This window comes from Syngnathus floridae, chromosome 11, assembly GCF_059516105.1.
Source record: "Syngnathus floridae isolate MCC-2025c chromosome 11, RoL_Sflo_1.0, whole genome shotgun sequence".
Lineage (NCBI taxonomy): Eukaryota > Metazoa > Chordata > Actinopteri > Syngnathiformes > Syngnathidae > Syngnathus > Syngnathus floridae.
The window spans coordinates 8,345,091-8,360,393 of NC_142423.1; the positions used below are offsets into that span (position 1 = coordinate 8,345,091).

Below are 15,303 nucleotides of genomic sequence, written 5' to 3' on the forward strand. Positions count from 1 at the left end.
AGCCCTTTAGTTTGTCTGCACTTAATATCATTAGCCAGATTAGGCCTTGTGTTGTGTCGGCTGATCCCCGGTTACAGGAGGATTTAGACAGCTTCTCGGCCCACTTGTAATCATATCACAAAGGCGCACGCAGAGCCCGAGTCAATATAGAAGCCGTGAAGAACACGCTGTGCACAGAGACTAGGTGAAATCATGATAAATGAAAGGGATCACCCTGTGACGGAAAGCAGGGAGGCATTTGAAAAACGGTGACATTCAGGGAAAATAGGAGTGAAGACCAGAGAAGAGCATCAGGTGATGGATGAAGGATGAGCTGCATCCCTGTCGCGAGGCGCCAAAGAAATCTGCCGCCAGCATTAACATGCCAGTGCTGTTTAGGATTATGGCACGGCTCGCAGAGAAAAGGCTTTTAGATGTGGGAGATTTTCCAAGAATCAAAGCATACAGGTCAGGCTGCCAAGGGAGGGGCCGCCAATCACGCAAGTGTAATTGTGCAACTCATTTGCGAAGATGCATAAATATTGACAGAGATGATAAATCCCTTCTACTGCTGCTGTCGAAGCACTGTAATCCCGTGCTCAACACGAGGAAAGTCAAGGAGCGCCAGAGCTCGCTGGCCCTGGGAGTTTCATTAGAAATGCGCTACCGAGTGTATTTGAACCCTCCAACAGCAGAGCGGGAATTAAAAGCTAAGCCAAAAAGACCTTGAACCACAGTCTGCCAACGAAAGGGAGTGTGTGTGAAAGTAAATCCCTGATCAATGCAAACGTCTCTGGGGCCATGCGATCCGCTGTGAATTTGGTGCAAAGTTGTTTGAAATTTGACTCAGAAATGTTTTTGTTGAGGAGCTCTTTGACTAGCTCCCAATCAGTTTGATCTCAAAGCCGGCACACGGGGAGCGTCGGGAAATCGATGGCAGGGAACTTTTAAGGCTGACTTCTTGATTACAGTATTGACTTTTGAAATTTTATAAAGAGTCTATCGTCTACTTTTTCCACCAACAGTATTTTTGCAAGAGGTCAAAACATCAAATCAAACTAATATGAGTATTTGTGTGTGCCACATGTGTGCAGTCACACGCTTATTGAGATTGCTCAGTGGCTTTGTAATAAAGTGCTGCCTGCTCGAATGAAATCACAATTAATGCTTTAATCGCTTTACCGGGTCCTCGAGTGCACTTTTTTTTTTTTTTAAGTAAAATTCCAGGGGTTAAAAACTTCTAAGGCTTGAGCAGGAGCAAGCTTCTAGATGGTCGCCATGGTAAATAGGCTTTTCACTTGTACAGCACTTTTCTACCTTCAGGGGCACCGTCTCCTCACCTACTGATGCATCAGGAGCAACTGGGGGGTCAGTTTTTTGCTAAAGGACACGATGACATGGTCATGGGCTGAGGATGGCATAACTGTGACACAATACTCTTGGTGGCACAACACGTCCAAGGGACGCAAGAATTATATATACCGTATTTTGTCACAAAACCTTTTCAGAATTGGCACAGCGCAAAAGAGTCTAAAAATCCCCCCGGCACGGCAAGTGTTAAAAAGCTGTTATTTCCATCTGTGTAAATAAGCGGCACAAAGCATTGCTCAGCTGTCCCAGTGGCCTTGGTTGTCATGGAGGCTAACAACTCTCATTATGATCAAATGCAAAAGATGACACCACTTTCAGAGAGACACTGCCAACAGCACAAGATATCAATTCAGGTCAGGATTTTCACACCACTGGCCCACGGATTTGGTGAAGCAGAGGGGTTGCGTTGGGTTGGGGGGGGTGAGTCAGTGACGGCTTCAAGTTGTATTGGGCTAAGCTTCCAAATATTCCTGTACATGATTCATTGAGGCTGTAAAAAGACGACGTGAGAGGCTGGACTTGTGTTTATAAAGGGATTTACAAGAATAACAAGGGATTACATTTGGAGGTGATTGTTTCTCGCTTCATTGAATGTTTATAAATGTTTCAAATTTTGGCTTTATAAGCACATAAAAGTGGTCTGGCCATGTTTATAGGGCAGACATTTGGATGTTATTCTCTTTCCTGATTTTTTTTTGTCTTGCATATTTTGATATCATTGTTTATCATGTTAAGTCTTTGATACATTATGTATACACCGTATATTTAAAATCAACTACGTAACATGAAAGAATTAATTATGTATGAATTGAGTCAATTGTGTGCAATTGCTCATGAATGAAAAACTTCTTAAAGTAATGAATGAGTACAGTTGTAGCTACAATTAGCAGGGGCACTCTTATTTCAGCTTCCCCAAATTTATTTATGGAGAACTTTGAAAAAAAAACAACCACTGCATGATGGAAAATGTATGCAAATATTGCACATGAAAATAAAATCATATTAAAACAGAAACAATAACAATTAGAACAGCACATAACATTCTTGATAAATAGTCGGTAACATCATGCATGTTACTCCCGCGGCGCCCCATCAGTCTTCAAACCAAAGTATCACATAGTGACCACCTGTCCTGCTGGCGGTCTCAAAGGTGAATTCATGTTGTAGAGAAGGAAGAGAAGAAGAGTGCAACCTTCATCTAATTTTATTCCATCTTGTCACTTGCGGTAGCATCTGCAGCTAAAGGTTGAATGTAAACAAAGAACTGCCTTTTACCAGGCGTCACTTTGTCTGTTGGTAAGTAACCTCGTGTTCCCTATGATGAGCAAATAAAAGAACGACTCAACTTTACAGTTCCAATTCATCATGTGCTGGTTCTTATATCCCTTCATATCTCTTCAGGGATGCATTCCACAATGGAGGAATAAATGGCAGCGACTCTTCACGGTATTTCAGTGAAGCATCATATAAATAAAAGGGAAAAAAAGTCAGATAGTGTCGACATGCTCCAATAATATAACTTGGACAAAAAAAAAAAAAAGCAAATGTGAGGGAGCGAACAAAACAATAACGGAGAAATAAACTACTACTGCAATAGACTGCTGACTCTCAGCATCCAAACACATTTCTCATCTACTAGTTTTAGTCTAAAGGTTAACATAAATGAGATGTTGAGCTTCAGTACATCCACAAACCATATTTCACGGCTTATCTGTGAGAAATGACTTACCTTCCAAAGAAGGAGTTCAAACAATTAAAAAAAAGTAGATATTAAAAAAAACACTTATGGCCAAAATGTCCTCAAGTTTGATGAGTGAAATCTATCAAAACACCAATCCCTAGAAATACATGCTTTTATTTCCAACTTTTATTATGATGCATTTCTGTTGTAGTCTTAAAAATCCTACTCCAGGGTACTGACCTGTTTTTCCAGTGTTTTTCATTGTGGTCTGGTTGGAGGACTCGGTGTTAAATCTGTCAAACTCCAGCTCCTGGTATTCATCAGAAACCAGAGCATGTTCATCCGCGATGTCCACGGGCGATTGGTTCTTTGCAGCACATTCAGGGTATAGGGTTGACCAACCTCGTGGCCCATGGCTTCCTACGGAAACACAAACATCAAGAGCTTATGAAAACTGCTGATATAGTCGGCTCAATCTATCTTTGTTGAAGGATGTCGGGTGACACTGCATTTCAAACGACACAGCAATATTCCTGCAAATAGACAGCTAGGTTTTCAATATGCCCTTAAAATAGCATGCGGAAAGTAGAAAACGTCATTTCTTTTACTATATCATCCTTCAATGAGACAAAAAAAAGGTATTAAAGTCATCATCCTCAAGCAGTCTTTGTGTTATTTTCCTACAGGACCACACCTAGTTCAAGCAAACACAGAATAGACAATTGAGCAAACTAAGAGAAAAGACTCCACTTAAACAATTCAGTGAGTACAGCAAACTAACTTCCTGCAGAATCCCCATCGGCTGTCTGCTCTTTTAATCCTCTATCCCCTACAGTGGCACTTTTACAAAGAAATAATCCAAAACCGACAGGGGTCCCCCCTTGATCTCTTCTCGGATACAATGGGCCAATGCAACAATAAAAGCTGAAGGATCAGGGGAACAAGGAAGCATGCGCGGATTGTAACTTTTTCTGGGTTAACACAATATTCATGATCCCATTCCCTACAGATATAGGGCAACTTTGCAGCTGTCTTGTGAAAAAGACATCAGAATCCCTCTCGATCCAGAATGGATTTACTTCTCGCTAAGTATAAACACCTTACAGCCAGCGACCTTGTCCTTGAGTCTCCCGAAACAACAGCATGATCCAGGATTATTTGGGAATTATCAATTGTTTAACCAACCAGAACAATCCCACCCATTCCAATGTTGTTCTCACGCATAACAGGAACAATCTAATTCTTTTCCAATTACCCTCATCCTGGGTTGGAGAATGAGAAAACAAGAAATTATTGTAATTAAAGCAGGGGTCTCGGGCACGGGTTGTGTGTGTGGCTACAAAACATTGGGCAAAGCAAAAAATACAGGCTGAATTTTTATTGTTGAATTTTAAAGGGGAACTCAACCCCCGAAATGTATTTACAACAATGTGTTGTCTGTGGCCTCACTAATCTGAACACGGCATTCTATTTAATATTGTGTTTGTGGAATATGAGTTAAGCAGCATAACTAATGTGTTTTTATTCATCTCAGGGGCCGGCCATTTTGCCACTTGCCATCGACTGAAATAGACATCACAGTTCCCAGGTATCAGGTCAAAAAACACACGAGCTGTGATTGGATGTCAAATTAAAGTTTGACTCATTTGCTACGCTGGTTTGTTTCCCTCAGTATAACCCAGTAAGCTTTATAATTGGAAATTTCCCAAAATATACCTATTAATATTAAGCGACTGTGCTTTATAATCCGGTGTACCTTATAGTCCCAAAAATATAATATATTTACATGACAGTAGTAAAACATTAGGATGAAGTCTCGACAATTCTTATCTCTGAGGTTTGAAATGTCAATCTTATTAAAAAGGTTTAGATGTCCTGATAAAAATGGGAAGAGCCTAACATTATGTATACCTGGAAAATTCTGGTCAGGCCAGCACAAAATAAACCATGCCTGCATTAGTGACAAGGATTACATTTGTTATTCATGGATTTATAGAAAATGATATGACTGTACCAATACAAGAGTCAAAGCTCCAGCAGCCCATAAAACAGCAGAGCTCATTTCAATTTTATACTAAAGGTAAGAAAAAGCTGCTTACCAAACATATTTATTTATACGTGATGGATTTATAGAAAACAGATTGAATGTTAATTTTAATTGAAATTCTCTAAGGAAAGACTTTTTGTGTTCTGACATAGCAGAAAACCTCATTTTTAACAAGTTTTTCACAAAAAAAATCAATATCACACAGACATCACAGCAATTCTCAAGTAAAAGCAGAACATTAGCTTTCACGTTTTGGGCTTCATTTTTCTAGGCCAAGGACCGACGCCAATCGAACTTAAAAGAGATTGCGTCACATTTATATACCGGTATTGCTTATAGAAGCAGTTAACATTTGAGTTGTCCCATTCTTCCATCTGAGTTATGTATCAAGGACATACAAAAAAGGCAAATCAAAAGTCAAAATTCTCTTTGGCTGTCTGAATTATAATGCCTCGGGTCGCTTTGAACATGCATAGTTTTCTGAGCCAACAAAGTGTTGTTCTGAGCTGCAAGAACAAAAAGACTCTTCTATTACTTGTCTATTTTTTCCCATTCAACAGTGATAAACTCTCCAAAAAAACAAACAAAAAAAATTTGATCTACGAGAGATAAAGCACTGACAGACATATTAGAGAACAGATAGGTCAGGCTACAAAAAATATATACACGGTAAAAACAACAAATAAATAGGCTTAATTACAACAAAAAGAAAGTGATAAACCCTCCCAAAAAAAAGAATAAATAAGATCTACAAGAGATAAAAAAAAGAATGACATATTTGAGAACAAATAGGTCAGGCTAAAAAAAAATATATATATATATATGTATATATATATATATACACGGTAAAATCCACAAATAAATAGACTTAATTAGAATTAAAAGAACATTTTATTCTGAACATTGTTGTCACAGATTCAAGTATAATATGAAAGAACAGTAATCATTCCTTTAATTTGCTATCCAAACACACATTAGATCCGGATGAGATAATTTTGCTTTCAAGACGCGAAAGGGGCGAGCAGCACAACATTCCGATAACAGAAGGCTGCAATGCACTCAATTCATCTATCTCTTTGCAATCCATCAGCACGGCTACAAATAAACCTTGTGGCCATATCACTCTCCGACGCTACGATGAGAAAATTTTTACATAATGTAATTTAACATCCTGATTTTTTTTCCCCTAACACCTCATCTTGGCTAGCATCCTAATACATCAACATGGAGATCAGATGACACATGGTCTGATTTAACACTTGTATGAACACATCATATTGATTAAATATGTAAACAACCACTATCATCAAGTTATTTATTCAGATGCTCACAGTCACAGGTAACTCTTGGTGACATTTTTTTTTTTAAAGCGGATTATGATTTAATGGTTTGAATCCAAAAGTAGAATGTGTTTATCCGTGAGCGTTGAGAGCAAACTAATCCATGTTGTCTGTGTTACACCAACACAAAGCCATTGAATATGGAATGTGTCAAATAAAAATCTGATATATGAAAAACACAATAAAAAACACTGGAACAAATACTGCATTTGTGTGTGTGGATTAGTTTAAAACAAAAGATGTGTGCTTATTTTTTATTCTGGTTTGTTTCAGTGGTGAACTGAACTGGACCGTTGTTGCTGGTCTATTGGAGCCTCAAACTACGTATACCGTATTTCCCGCACTATAAGGCGCACCGGCTTATTAGGCGCACCGTCAGTGAATGGCCCATTTTAAAACTTTGTCCATATATAAGATACATACATTTGGCCCGCAGGCCGGACTTTGGACACGCCTGCTGTAGTGGCTCAATATTGGTCCATATATAAGGCACACCTGATTATAAGGCGCACTGTCAGCTTTTGAGAAAATTGGAGGTTTTTAGGCGCGCCTTATAGTGTGGAAAATACGGTAATCGTCATGAAAGCTTTAACGGGGGAGTCAACTCCAAATTTTTCTTGACAATAAATTTAATGTGCCCCCACTAGTCTAAAAATAGCAATGTTAGTGAAATATTAGTTAGGCAGCAAATTCCACCCGTTTTTAGCCATCTGAGGGGACGGACATTTTGCCACTTGCTGTCTACTGAAAATGGACATCTCAGTTGCTTGGGGCTTGAGTAACAATCAATCACGGCTGTTTTCTGGAGTTTCGATCTCAAGCCTGTGACCATGTTGAAGTGTCCTTAATTAAACTGAACCACTATTTGCTGCTGATGCTGCATCAGGTGAATGAGGAGGCAAAGTTAAAGCAGCTCAATTACCTCAAAGGTAGAAAAAAGACAATGAAAGTAAGCGCACATTCATCATTTACAGTTAACGGGTGTACTGCAAGTACTGTTTGAGATTTTGGGTCATTAAATTTGGATTCTCAATATACGTGCCTGACACATCGACACCCTAACTTGTCACACTATCTGTGTTTACGTGATCTTGTTCAGTGTAGTAAATGTCTCCCTGTCAACATTTAGTCGAGTTGATGAAAGTGTTCAGTTCTGTTAATAAGGCCACATTTTTCTCCTTGACATGACACACCATTGTTGAACAAGACGCCTGCTGTCAGGTACAAAACGCTGACCCGACAACAGATGTTGGACGCACAGTTTGCAACAATGAGAGGTGTCAAATGCCCATGTTGGACAAACAATGATGACAAGCGCATTTGTCTTCACTCACTCAATGACTTATGGGATGGTCTAATTTTAGGAACAACAGACGGCAATGGAGAAAAATTGGATGTTTGCTCAATTTGAAAAAACATCTTTGGATTGTTAACACATCGTTAGGTACAACATTCTGTCAACAATCGGAAATGCTTACAGTTTGTTATCATTTTGCCCAAGATTAGGTTTGAGACTATTTTCTCAGTAAACATCACCAGTTAAGCAAGAAATTTGAGTCAATACATGGCCACCTGCTTCCCTGACCGACATCTCCAAATATTTACAGAATACTTGAACAATATTTGTCAAGGTACTATGCTCACTTGAACCTTCTCGTATACAATCTTGCAGCTATCGTGGACCAATGAGCAAAAGAGAATTATGTCACATGGTTTGCTCTAACGCAGTTTGCATTGCTAGGGGCTCTTACCGTATGGAAATGAACAAAACTAGGGATTATGGCGCAAACAAGACATGCGATCTGGCCATTGTACTGTAGTCAAACAAAAATAGTGGCGACTAAACCAGCCTAAGAAAAAGATAATATAACAAAGACACTGAAATATAAATGAAGAGTGGAGAGCAGCACAGTACTCACTTTATTCTAATGTAATACCAAGTGTGCAGTGCAGTCCCACATCGCGAATATAAATAGACTACATAACAGAAAATACATTTTGTCAAGTGTCTTAACCACAAGAACAATACGGTACTGTTCACATGCTATAGTAAAACCATTTTAGCAGTACAGAATATACACGGCATGAGTGGGATAGATGAATCATACACTCGACTTTTTGTTTATGTTCATCAACTGTATTGGATCAGAAAAGATGAACCAAAAGATATAGTTTTTAACAAGCGCAATTAAAGCAAACAAATGGCCACATATTCTTGTGTAAAAATCAATTAGTAATATGGCTGACTTAAAGAACAGTGCAGCACAATGCAAAAGATCAGATAACACTACCCACTTTGTCAAGTATAACGAGCAACTATTGATACTTGGCCACATTGTCAACAGGAGATGGCAGCGCTGAGATAAAGCTGCAAAGAGCAGCGACTTAAGGAGGAGGGACTCGACTTTGAATTGCAGCTGCCAAATGTGGCTGAACATTGTTACTGCTGTCTGACACTGCGTCGAACAAGAATCATAGTGAGGAAAATCACCCTGGCAAAATAAGGGCACACAATTTCAATGATTGACTATAACCGAGTCTAAAGAGGGTCATGCTGCCAAATCGACACACCGTCATAAAATCAAAGCAGAGTTAAAAATGTGACAATGCCACCGCACCATTATATGAAACTGGATGAGTGACCTACAACATCTAAGATCTTGAAAACATTTAGAGCATGAAAAGGTATTAGTTGCAACAATATGTTAGTCAAGTGTGTTTTAATATTCTTATAGAACTTTCAAAAAAGCTTCTTAGCAAAATTTTTTGCCAGGCTGCCGGGAATGACTTAGTGGTTGTCAGTGGGCTTCAAAGGCAAGTGATGTAATTTGCAAATACAGTAATCTATAAAGCTTTTAAAATTATTACTTCCAGGCTTTGTATCTTATTTTTAAATGGTGCACCGATTCTAAAAAGAATATTTATGGAAACAGTTGCACACATACATTAGGGCCCACAAAAGTGGCCAGAAAATTTTAAGGTAAGCGTCTATGTCAGTGTGTCAGCAATAATCTTGGTACTGACTAACAACTTTAGAAGTGCCAATGGAATTAAACTGTCAAAGCAACGATAATAGACTATTATTAAAAACCCCAGCTAATTAAATCAACTGGTCAAATCAGATTTTTTTTTCTCTCTTTATGCCCTGCTTAACAAATTTGCATAAACAGCAGCATGAAAGGATTTTTTCGATTTCATTTACAAAATCTCTTGACGCTTGAGTTTTCTGAACAAGATTGAGGACTGTCAAACTCAATTCACCTTTTTTTTTTTTATACAAGTTCAAGGCAGTTTCTGGGTTTCTTTAAGGACTTAGAAATGAAACGAGTACAACATTCAGCAGCTCCATTTTCATCATTTATGGATGATGGTGATTAGATTTTAGCACTGCTAAAGTCCTCCATCGTAGGATTCAGGTTCGCAGTTCCACATGTCTACACTCTTAGCACGCTGCTTACTTTGCTGATATCTTTGGCCTTTTTGGAATGTTAGCTGAGTGCTATCTTGACACAGCGAGCCAGACAGCACCGACCCGTAGCTACGTTCATAACAACAAATGTCAACAAATACAAAATTGGCAGCCATGTAGAAAGGTTGCGATGGCTCTAAATGTTGCACATTTGTACTATATGCTCATGTGGGCGGAACATAATTAGAACACATTTTTCTTTATTTATTTACAAAGAAGACATTATAATCATCATCTTGGTGTTCACACCGTTGCGGTGTTTGTACAATATTTTTGTATTTTTCATCAATCTTGTTCTGTCAGTATATTAAAATTGCTTGAATACATTTGTATACTGTATTTTCCCGACTATAAGTCACACCTAAAAACCTAAAATTTTCTCAAAAGCCGACAGTGCACCTTTTACTCCATTGCGCCTTGTATATGGACCAAATTCCTAAATTTAAACAGGCCCGAAGCATTGTGTCATGAAATCAATCATAAGTGGCCCGCTGAAGACTATGTATCATGAATCAAAAAGACTATGGATCATTATTTTGTGATTGTAAAGTAATTTGTTGGGTCTGAAGTTGAAATAAAAAAGATAAAATGGAGAATGATTTGATTTGGATTAAAACTCTGACATGATGCATTAATGGTGCGCCTTATATAAGGACAACGTTTTAAAATGGGCCATTCATTGAAGGTGCCCCTTATAGTCCGGAAAACACGGTAGTTTTAAAAGTGTTTTCAGATGTTCAGTGCAGTAAATCAATCAAACATTACAGAAACTACTTTAGACTGCCAGTGATGTTCAAAAGTTACAAACTGTACATGAAGTGTCTGGTTGAATAAAAATGTCATTAATTTTTGTTAATGACTATTTTGATAATAAATGAAGCTGAAATGTCTTTTGTTGCTGGTCATTTTTGCGGTACAAGTGATGTATTATTTCTACTCGAGAGAATGAGGACATGGTGGGCTTTGAGGGTGAACATGAAACACTAAAATAAAACATCTTTCAAAAGTACAAAGAGATAAGAGACCTGTTCTCAAAAACATCTTTATCTTTGGTCTCCGGCACACAAGTTAAGCTTCGCAACACACGCATTTGATCTTCAAATATTCCCAGACAACATTAAAGCCGCAAGAAGGCAGGATCTAAAGCAAAAAAACGGTTTAATTTCCAAGTGTTGGATAAAAGGGGGAAAACAATGACCACCTCAGAGAACCAAAGCGCTATGAAACATTGTACTCAAATTCGGTTCAGACATACCAGTTACATAAGCATCACTTTGAGGCGTTACTTAACCCCGACTGATTCCATTACACAATTTAACACTATGACCTAATAGCACTCACTCAGGCTTTCAAGATCCGGCCACCACTTCCAGCTAATGTCTTCAGGAGAGGGTGGAGCAAAAGATAAACAATCCATTTGTCTAATGTCTCAGTACGTGACTTAAAACAAAAAGGGCATCTTTTTTTTTTTTTTTCTTCCAGCCGCTGAACTCTTTACTGCACTGAACACTGCCAAGTGAACTTTCCAATCACATCACATTAGCCATCGGGTCACTTTGAAAGCAATATTCTTGAGTATTTTTTGGGGGGAATTTCTATTCATTATATCTATAGGTTCATTTTGGCATTCATAAGTGAACCGTATAATCCAATCACCTTAGGTAAGACTGCCATGTTTCTCACCCAACAAAAAAAAAAAAAAAATCGAAATTTTTTTGCCGTCTGAGCGAACGTTACACCGGATATAACCGCTGATTTCAAGTTGCGTTGCTGTGTCCCGAGAAGTAGGCATCTGATAAGAATGGCGCCACGGCTGTCTCCGAGTGGGAGCTCAATCTTTAATCAGGGGTCATTGTGTTCCACACAGCAGCCCCGACACATAAAAGCAAGCAGAGGAAGTGCTAAATCATACAGGCCTCCGAGTCTAATTGGCCAGCAGAATGAGCCCAAGCCAAAATATTGTTTTCCCTCTGCGCTATCTGCTTCCATCTCGTGGACTTTCATAGAAACTGTGGCTTCCTGTTCCAGGGTGTTGGCCGCTACATAAGTACAACATCCCTTGGTCTGTAAAAATAATCTCCAGGACCTTGTGTAAAGAAAGGAGAGGGACAGAAATACATGCCGTCCCACAAGGAAGCGCTTCCCTACATGTGAAAAAATGTGAACAGTTTCCCCTGGAACGTGGCAACGAGCCAATGCGTCTAAACCAAACACGAACTCCAATGCTTTGCGTGAGTGCATAACCTTGTCAAGTGAACTTCAAGAGGAAAGTTTGTGCTCCAAAGTTGCACGTCAGTGAGATGAAACGAGACAGTTGGTTGTTATTTAAATATCGTAACACTCAAGCAGAATAATGCAATACCCCCGGGAACCCTTCGACTTTTTCTGAACTTTGTCTTTCTTTAACCATTTGGGTGTTACACAAGCAGCTCGGATGCGCACGCTTTGTGCGCCATCACCGGCGACATGTCCCGGTTTGTTCTGCTTCACAGCACAGCTGCTGTTGAGCCGTTGACGCGTAACGCAGGTGATCAGAGAGGTAGCGGCGGCAGGTGGACGGCTCGCTCTGTCAGATCCGACAGCGCTAAACTGCACTCTGGCTCACCAGAAATAATACAAAACCTGACATCGCTCAATGACTGAAATTCGATTTGTACCGCAAAAAGGATTTTTTTTTTATTTCTACCTTTTTGATTTTTTTTTCCTTATATTTATTTTCATGTAAGTGGATTTTCTCAGCCAAAAAATGAAGCAATTATTTTTGCATATTAAATGATTTTTTTTCCCAGTGCTTAAGGCAGAATTAAAACACTGAAGTGACCTTTCTGTTTTTTGGAGGTAGGTTTTTGTGCGTCCACGATGAATTCCGATCAGTGTTGAGAATGCCAGGCAATTTCAAGTTTGTTGGGGTAATTGCGGTGTTACACAGACAAATGCGCTCATTATTTTTGTGCATCCACTGTGCCTAAATGTGGGCCCCACACATCTAGCTAAACCTTTCCAAAAGCACACAGCTAAATCAAAGATTCAATTATATAATCACATTATCAAGTGTAGCAGGGTAAAACTGACCTGTAATTGCACTGGGCCAAAACTAAGATGCATGAATATTGTATGCTTTGTGGGAGAACAACACTGAAAAGCTAACATTGATTTTTATTTTTTTTAGTTATGTAATTCACATGAATGATCAAAATGTGGTTTGCGTGTTCTCCTTATTCTTGTGTCAAGTTCCAATCCAAGTCAGGATATTTTTCATTACCAACTAAAACCGGCCTTAGGCCTTGATCAATACATTTGTCTTAAAGATTTTTTTCAAGTTAAAATCACACATAAAATTTCGGCACTCAAAAACATTTCAAAAGAAGTAACTTGTCTGATCATTAATTTGAATCCTCAGGCAAGGTCACTTTCTTAACCTTTTTTCCTGCTTTCATGGAAATATCATTTCAAACTCATGACTATTTTCGTAGTGGCTTAGCACATGTCAGTGAAATTTATTACCACATTTTTCAATTACACTCAACTCAATGTAATCAAACGATACAAAACCGACTTCACTAAAGGCGGCCTGTTGCATTTGTGAAAACAATTGCATTTATTATAATGACATTTTCAAATAACCAATTGCTAAAACAAACACATCATGCATTTATTATAATAACATTTTCAAATAACCAATTGCTAAAACAAACGCATCATAACAGCTGTGCGGCCAGGATTCATACTGGAGCCACCCCTCAGCAGAAACGATGCATATCATGTATGAGAAGGCAAAGTTTAACAGAGAGCTAATGAAATCTTTCAAAGCCATGATTGTGCTCCGCCGGTGCCCGTCACAAAATTCATTCCAAGTAAGACCTTCGCTATTTCGGTTTCAAGTAACTGATCAACTGAAAGCCATTCCTTGAGCCACCCTGCCAAATTGCTTAAAGTGGAAAACATATCCCCTCCGTAAGAGTGCCCATCTAAAAGCTGCACGTAACTAGTCGGAGAAGTAATGTTGATCATTGAAAGCACTGCAGGTTAAATAGAGAGAAATGTACAGCGCAAATTGGCTCGGTGTGCATGACTCTTTTCATGGTGTCATCATTTTTCTCATACAGCTGATCACTAGGAATGGAGAGCGCTGGTGGATACCTGCGGGGGAGCCCTCATTTCCAAAACGGAGGGAATTCACTGTATCCTAGAAACCAGCAGGAGAGGTATATAAAGACAGGCTTTCTGCTGTCATCTGGGGGACAGAGGTTGCCACAAGGTTATCGCTTATGGTGCTCCCACAGAAGGTCACCACTAAGCAGACCATTAGCTACAGTTCGCACCACTGAAAAATGTACTTTCCCCTCCATTATCGTCATATGCAATTTTATTTTACCAGCTTCAACGTGAAACTTTCGAAAAACGGAAAGTTTAGGCTAACAAAAAATACAAACACACGCCGCAATATCCACCTTTGAGGAGTATAATCGGATACATAACCGGTATCATTTCAAGGGTTGAGTTTGGATGGTTTTCTCCGACAAGAAAATAAAATATATACTACATATAAGGCCAAGTCAAATGAGTTCCCAGGTATTATGAAGAAGCAAGTGTTAAGTGGGCATTGGTTTAAAGGGCTGCATGTGAATTGTTCCTTTTGTACGAGCAATCATGAACGCACATCTCTGGGTGGCTAAGGCCACATTCTGAATGATGCTTGTTGCATTGGTGAAGTTTTTTTTTTTTCCGCTCTGCAGTGAATTGAAGAGGAATCTTTTGGTATTGAATTCAAAGAGGGAGCTAAACTCCATATGAAGCTTCTGTAATCTGAATACTTTCCTCTATGCTCTTATGCACAATGACTTGAGTTTATCTAGCATACATTTATTCAGTCTCGTCTTAGTTCAGCTAAACAGCCAAAACGTCATATTGTAGGTGCATATATAGGAAGCGGGTGCCTGTACCCCCAAAACCCCCAATTAGGCCAAAGCCGCGGGATAACACGACTATACCTCCAGATGAGCATTGAGCCGTGCGCTGCGAGCGGCCATTTTAAATCACGTCTTAATGCAATCGGTGTCTTGCCGTCTGCGCTACCCCCATAGCGTCCACATCCCATGCTCGGAATTGAGATGCAGCCAGCATTAAGAAAGATAAATGAGGAGGAAACTGGGGGAAGGAGGGGCGGAGGAGTGAGCTCACAGCGAGAAAATATATTCAAAAGAGAAGTAAGTGTCGGTCTGTTAAATTCATATTATAATTAAAGTTGCTGTAGGCCAGTCTCAACGATGCGGGCATAAAATTCAAAATAAAACTTCCATGAAAAATAGAATTGTAAACTCCTCCAATGACTCCCCCGGTCACACGTCTGAGCCGCCTACATACAGACGCATGCACATCCTCAATGTGTGTTAACTGAGTGTAATGTTTATATGAG

General features: G+C 39.2%; 1 protein-coding gene across 7 annotated transcripts in view; it reads right to left on the reverse strand.

Annotated features, from left to right (window-relative positions):
• LOC148390864 (receptor-type tyrosine-protein phosphatase gamma-like) overlaps positions 1 to 15,303 on the reverse strand; it is a 145,545-nt gene that overhangs the window by 34,277 nt on the left and 95,965 nt on the right. For all 7 annotated transcript variants that reach the window (XM_088389135.1, XM_088389132.1, XM_088389134.1 and 4 more), the window contains one exon: positions 3,272 to 3,451. In XM_088389135.1, the coding sequence (XP_088245261.1) occupies positions 3,272 to 3,451 (180 nt within the window). The remainder of the gene's footprint in view (positions 1 to 3,271; positions 3,452 to 15,303) is intronic.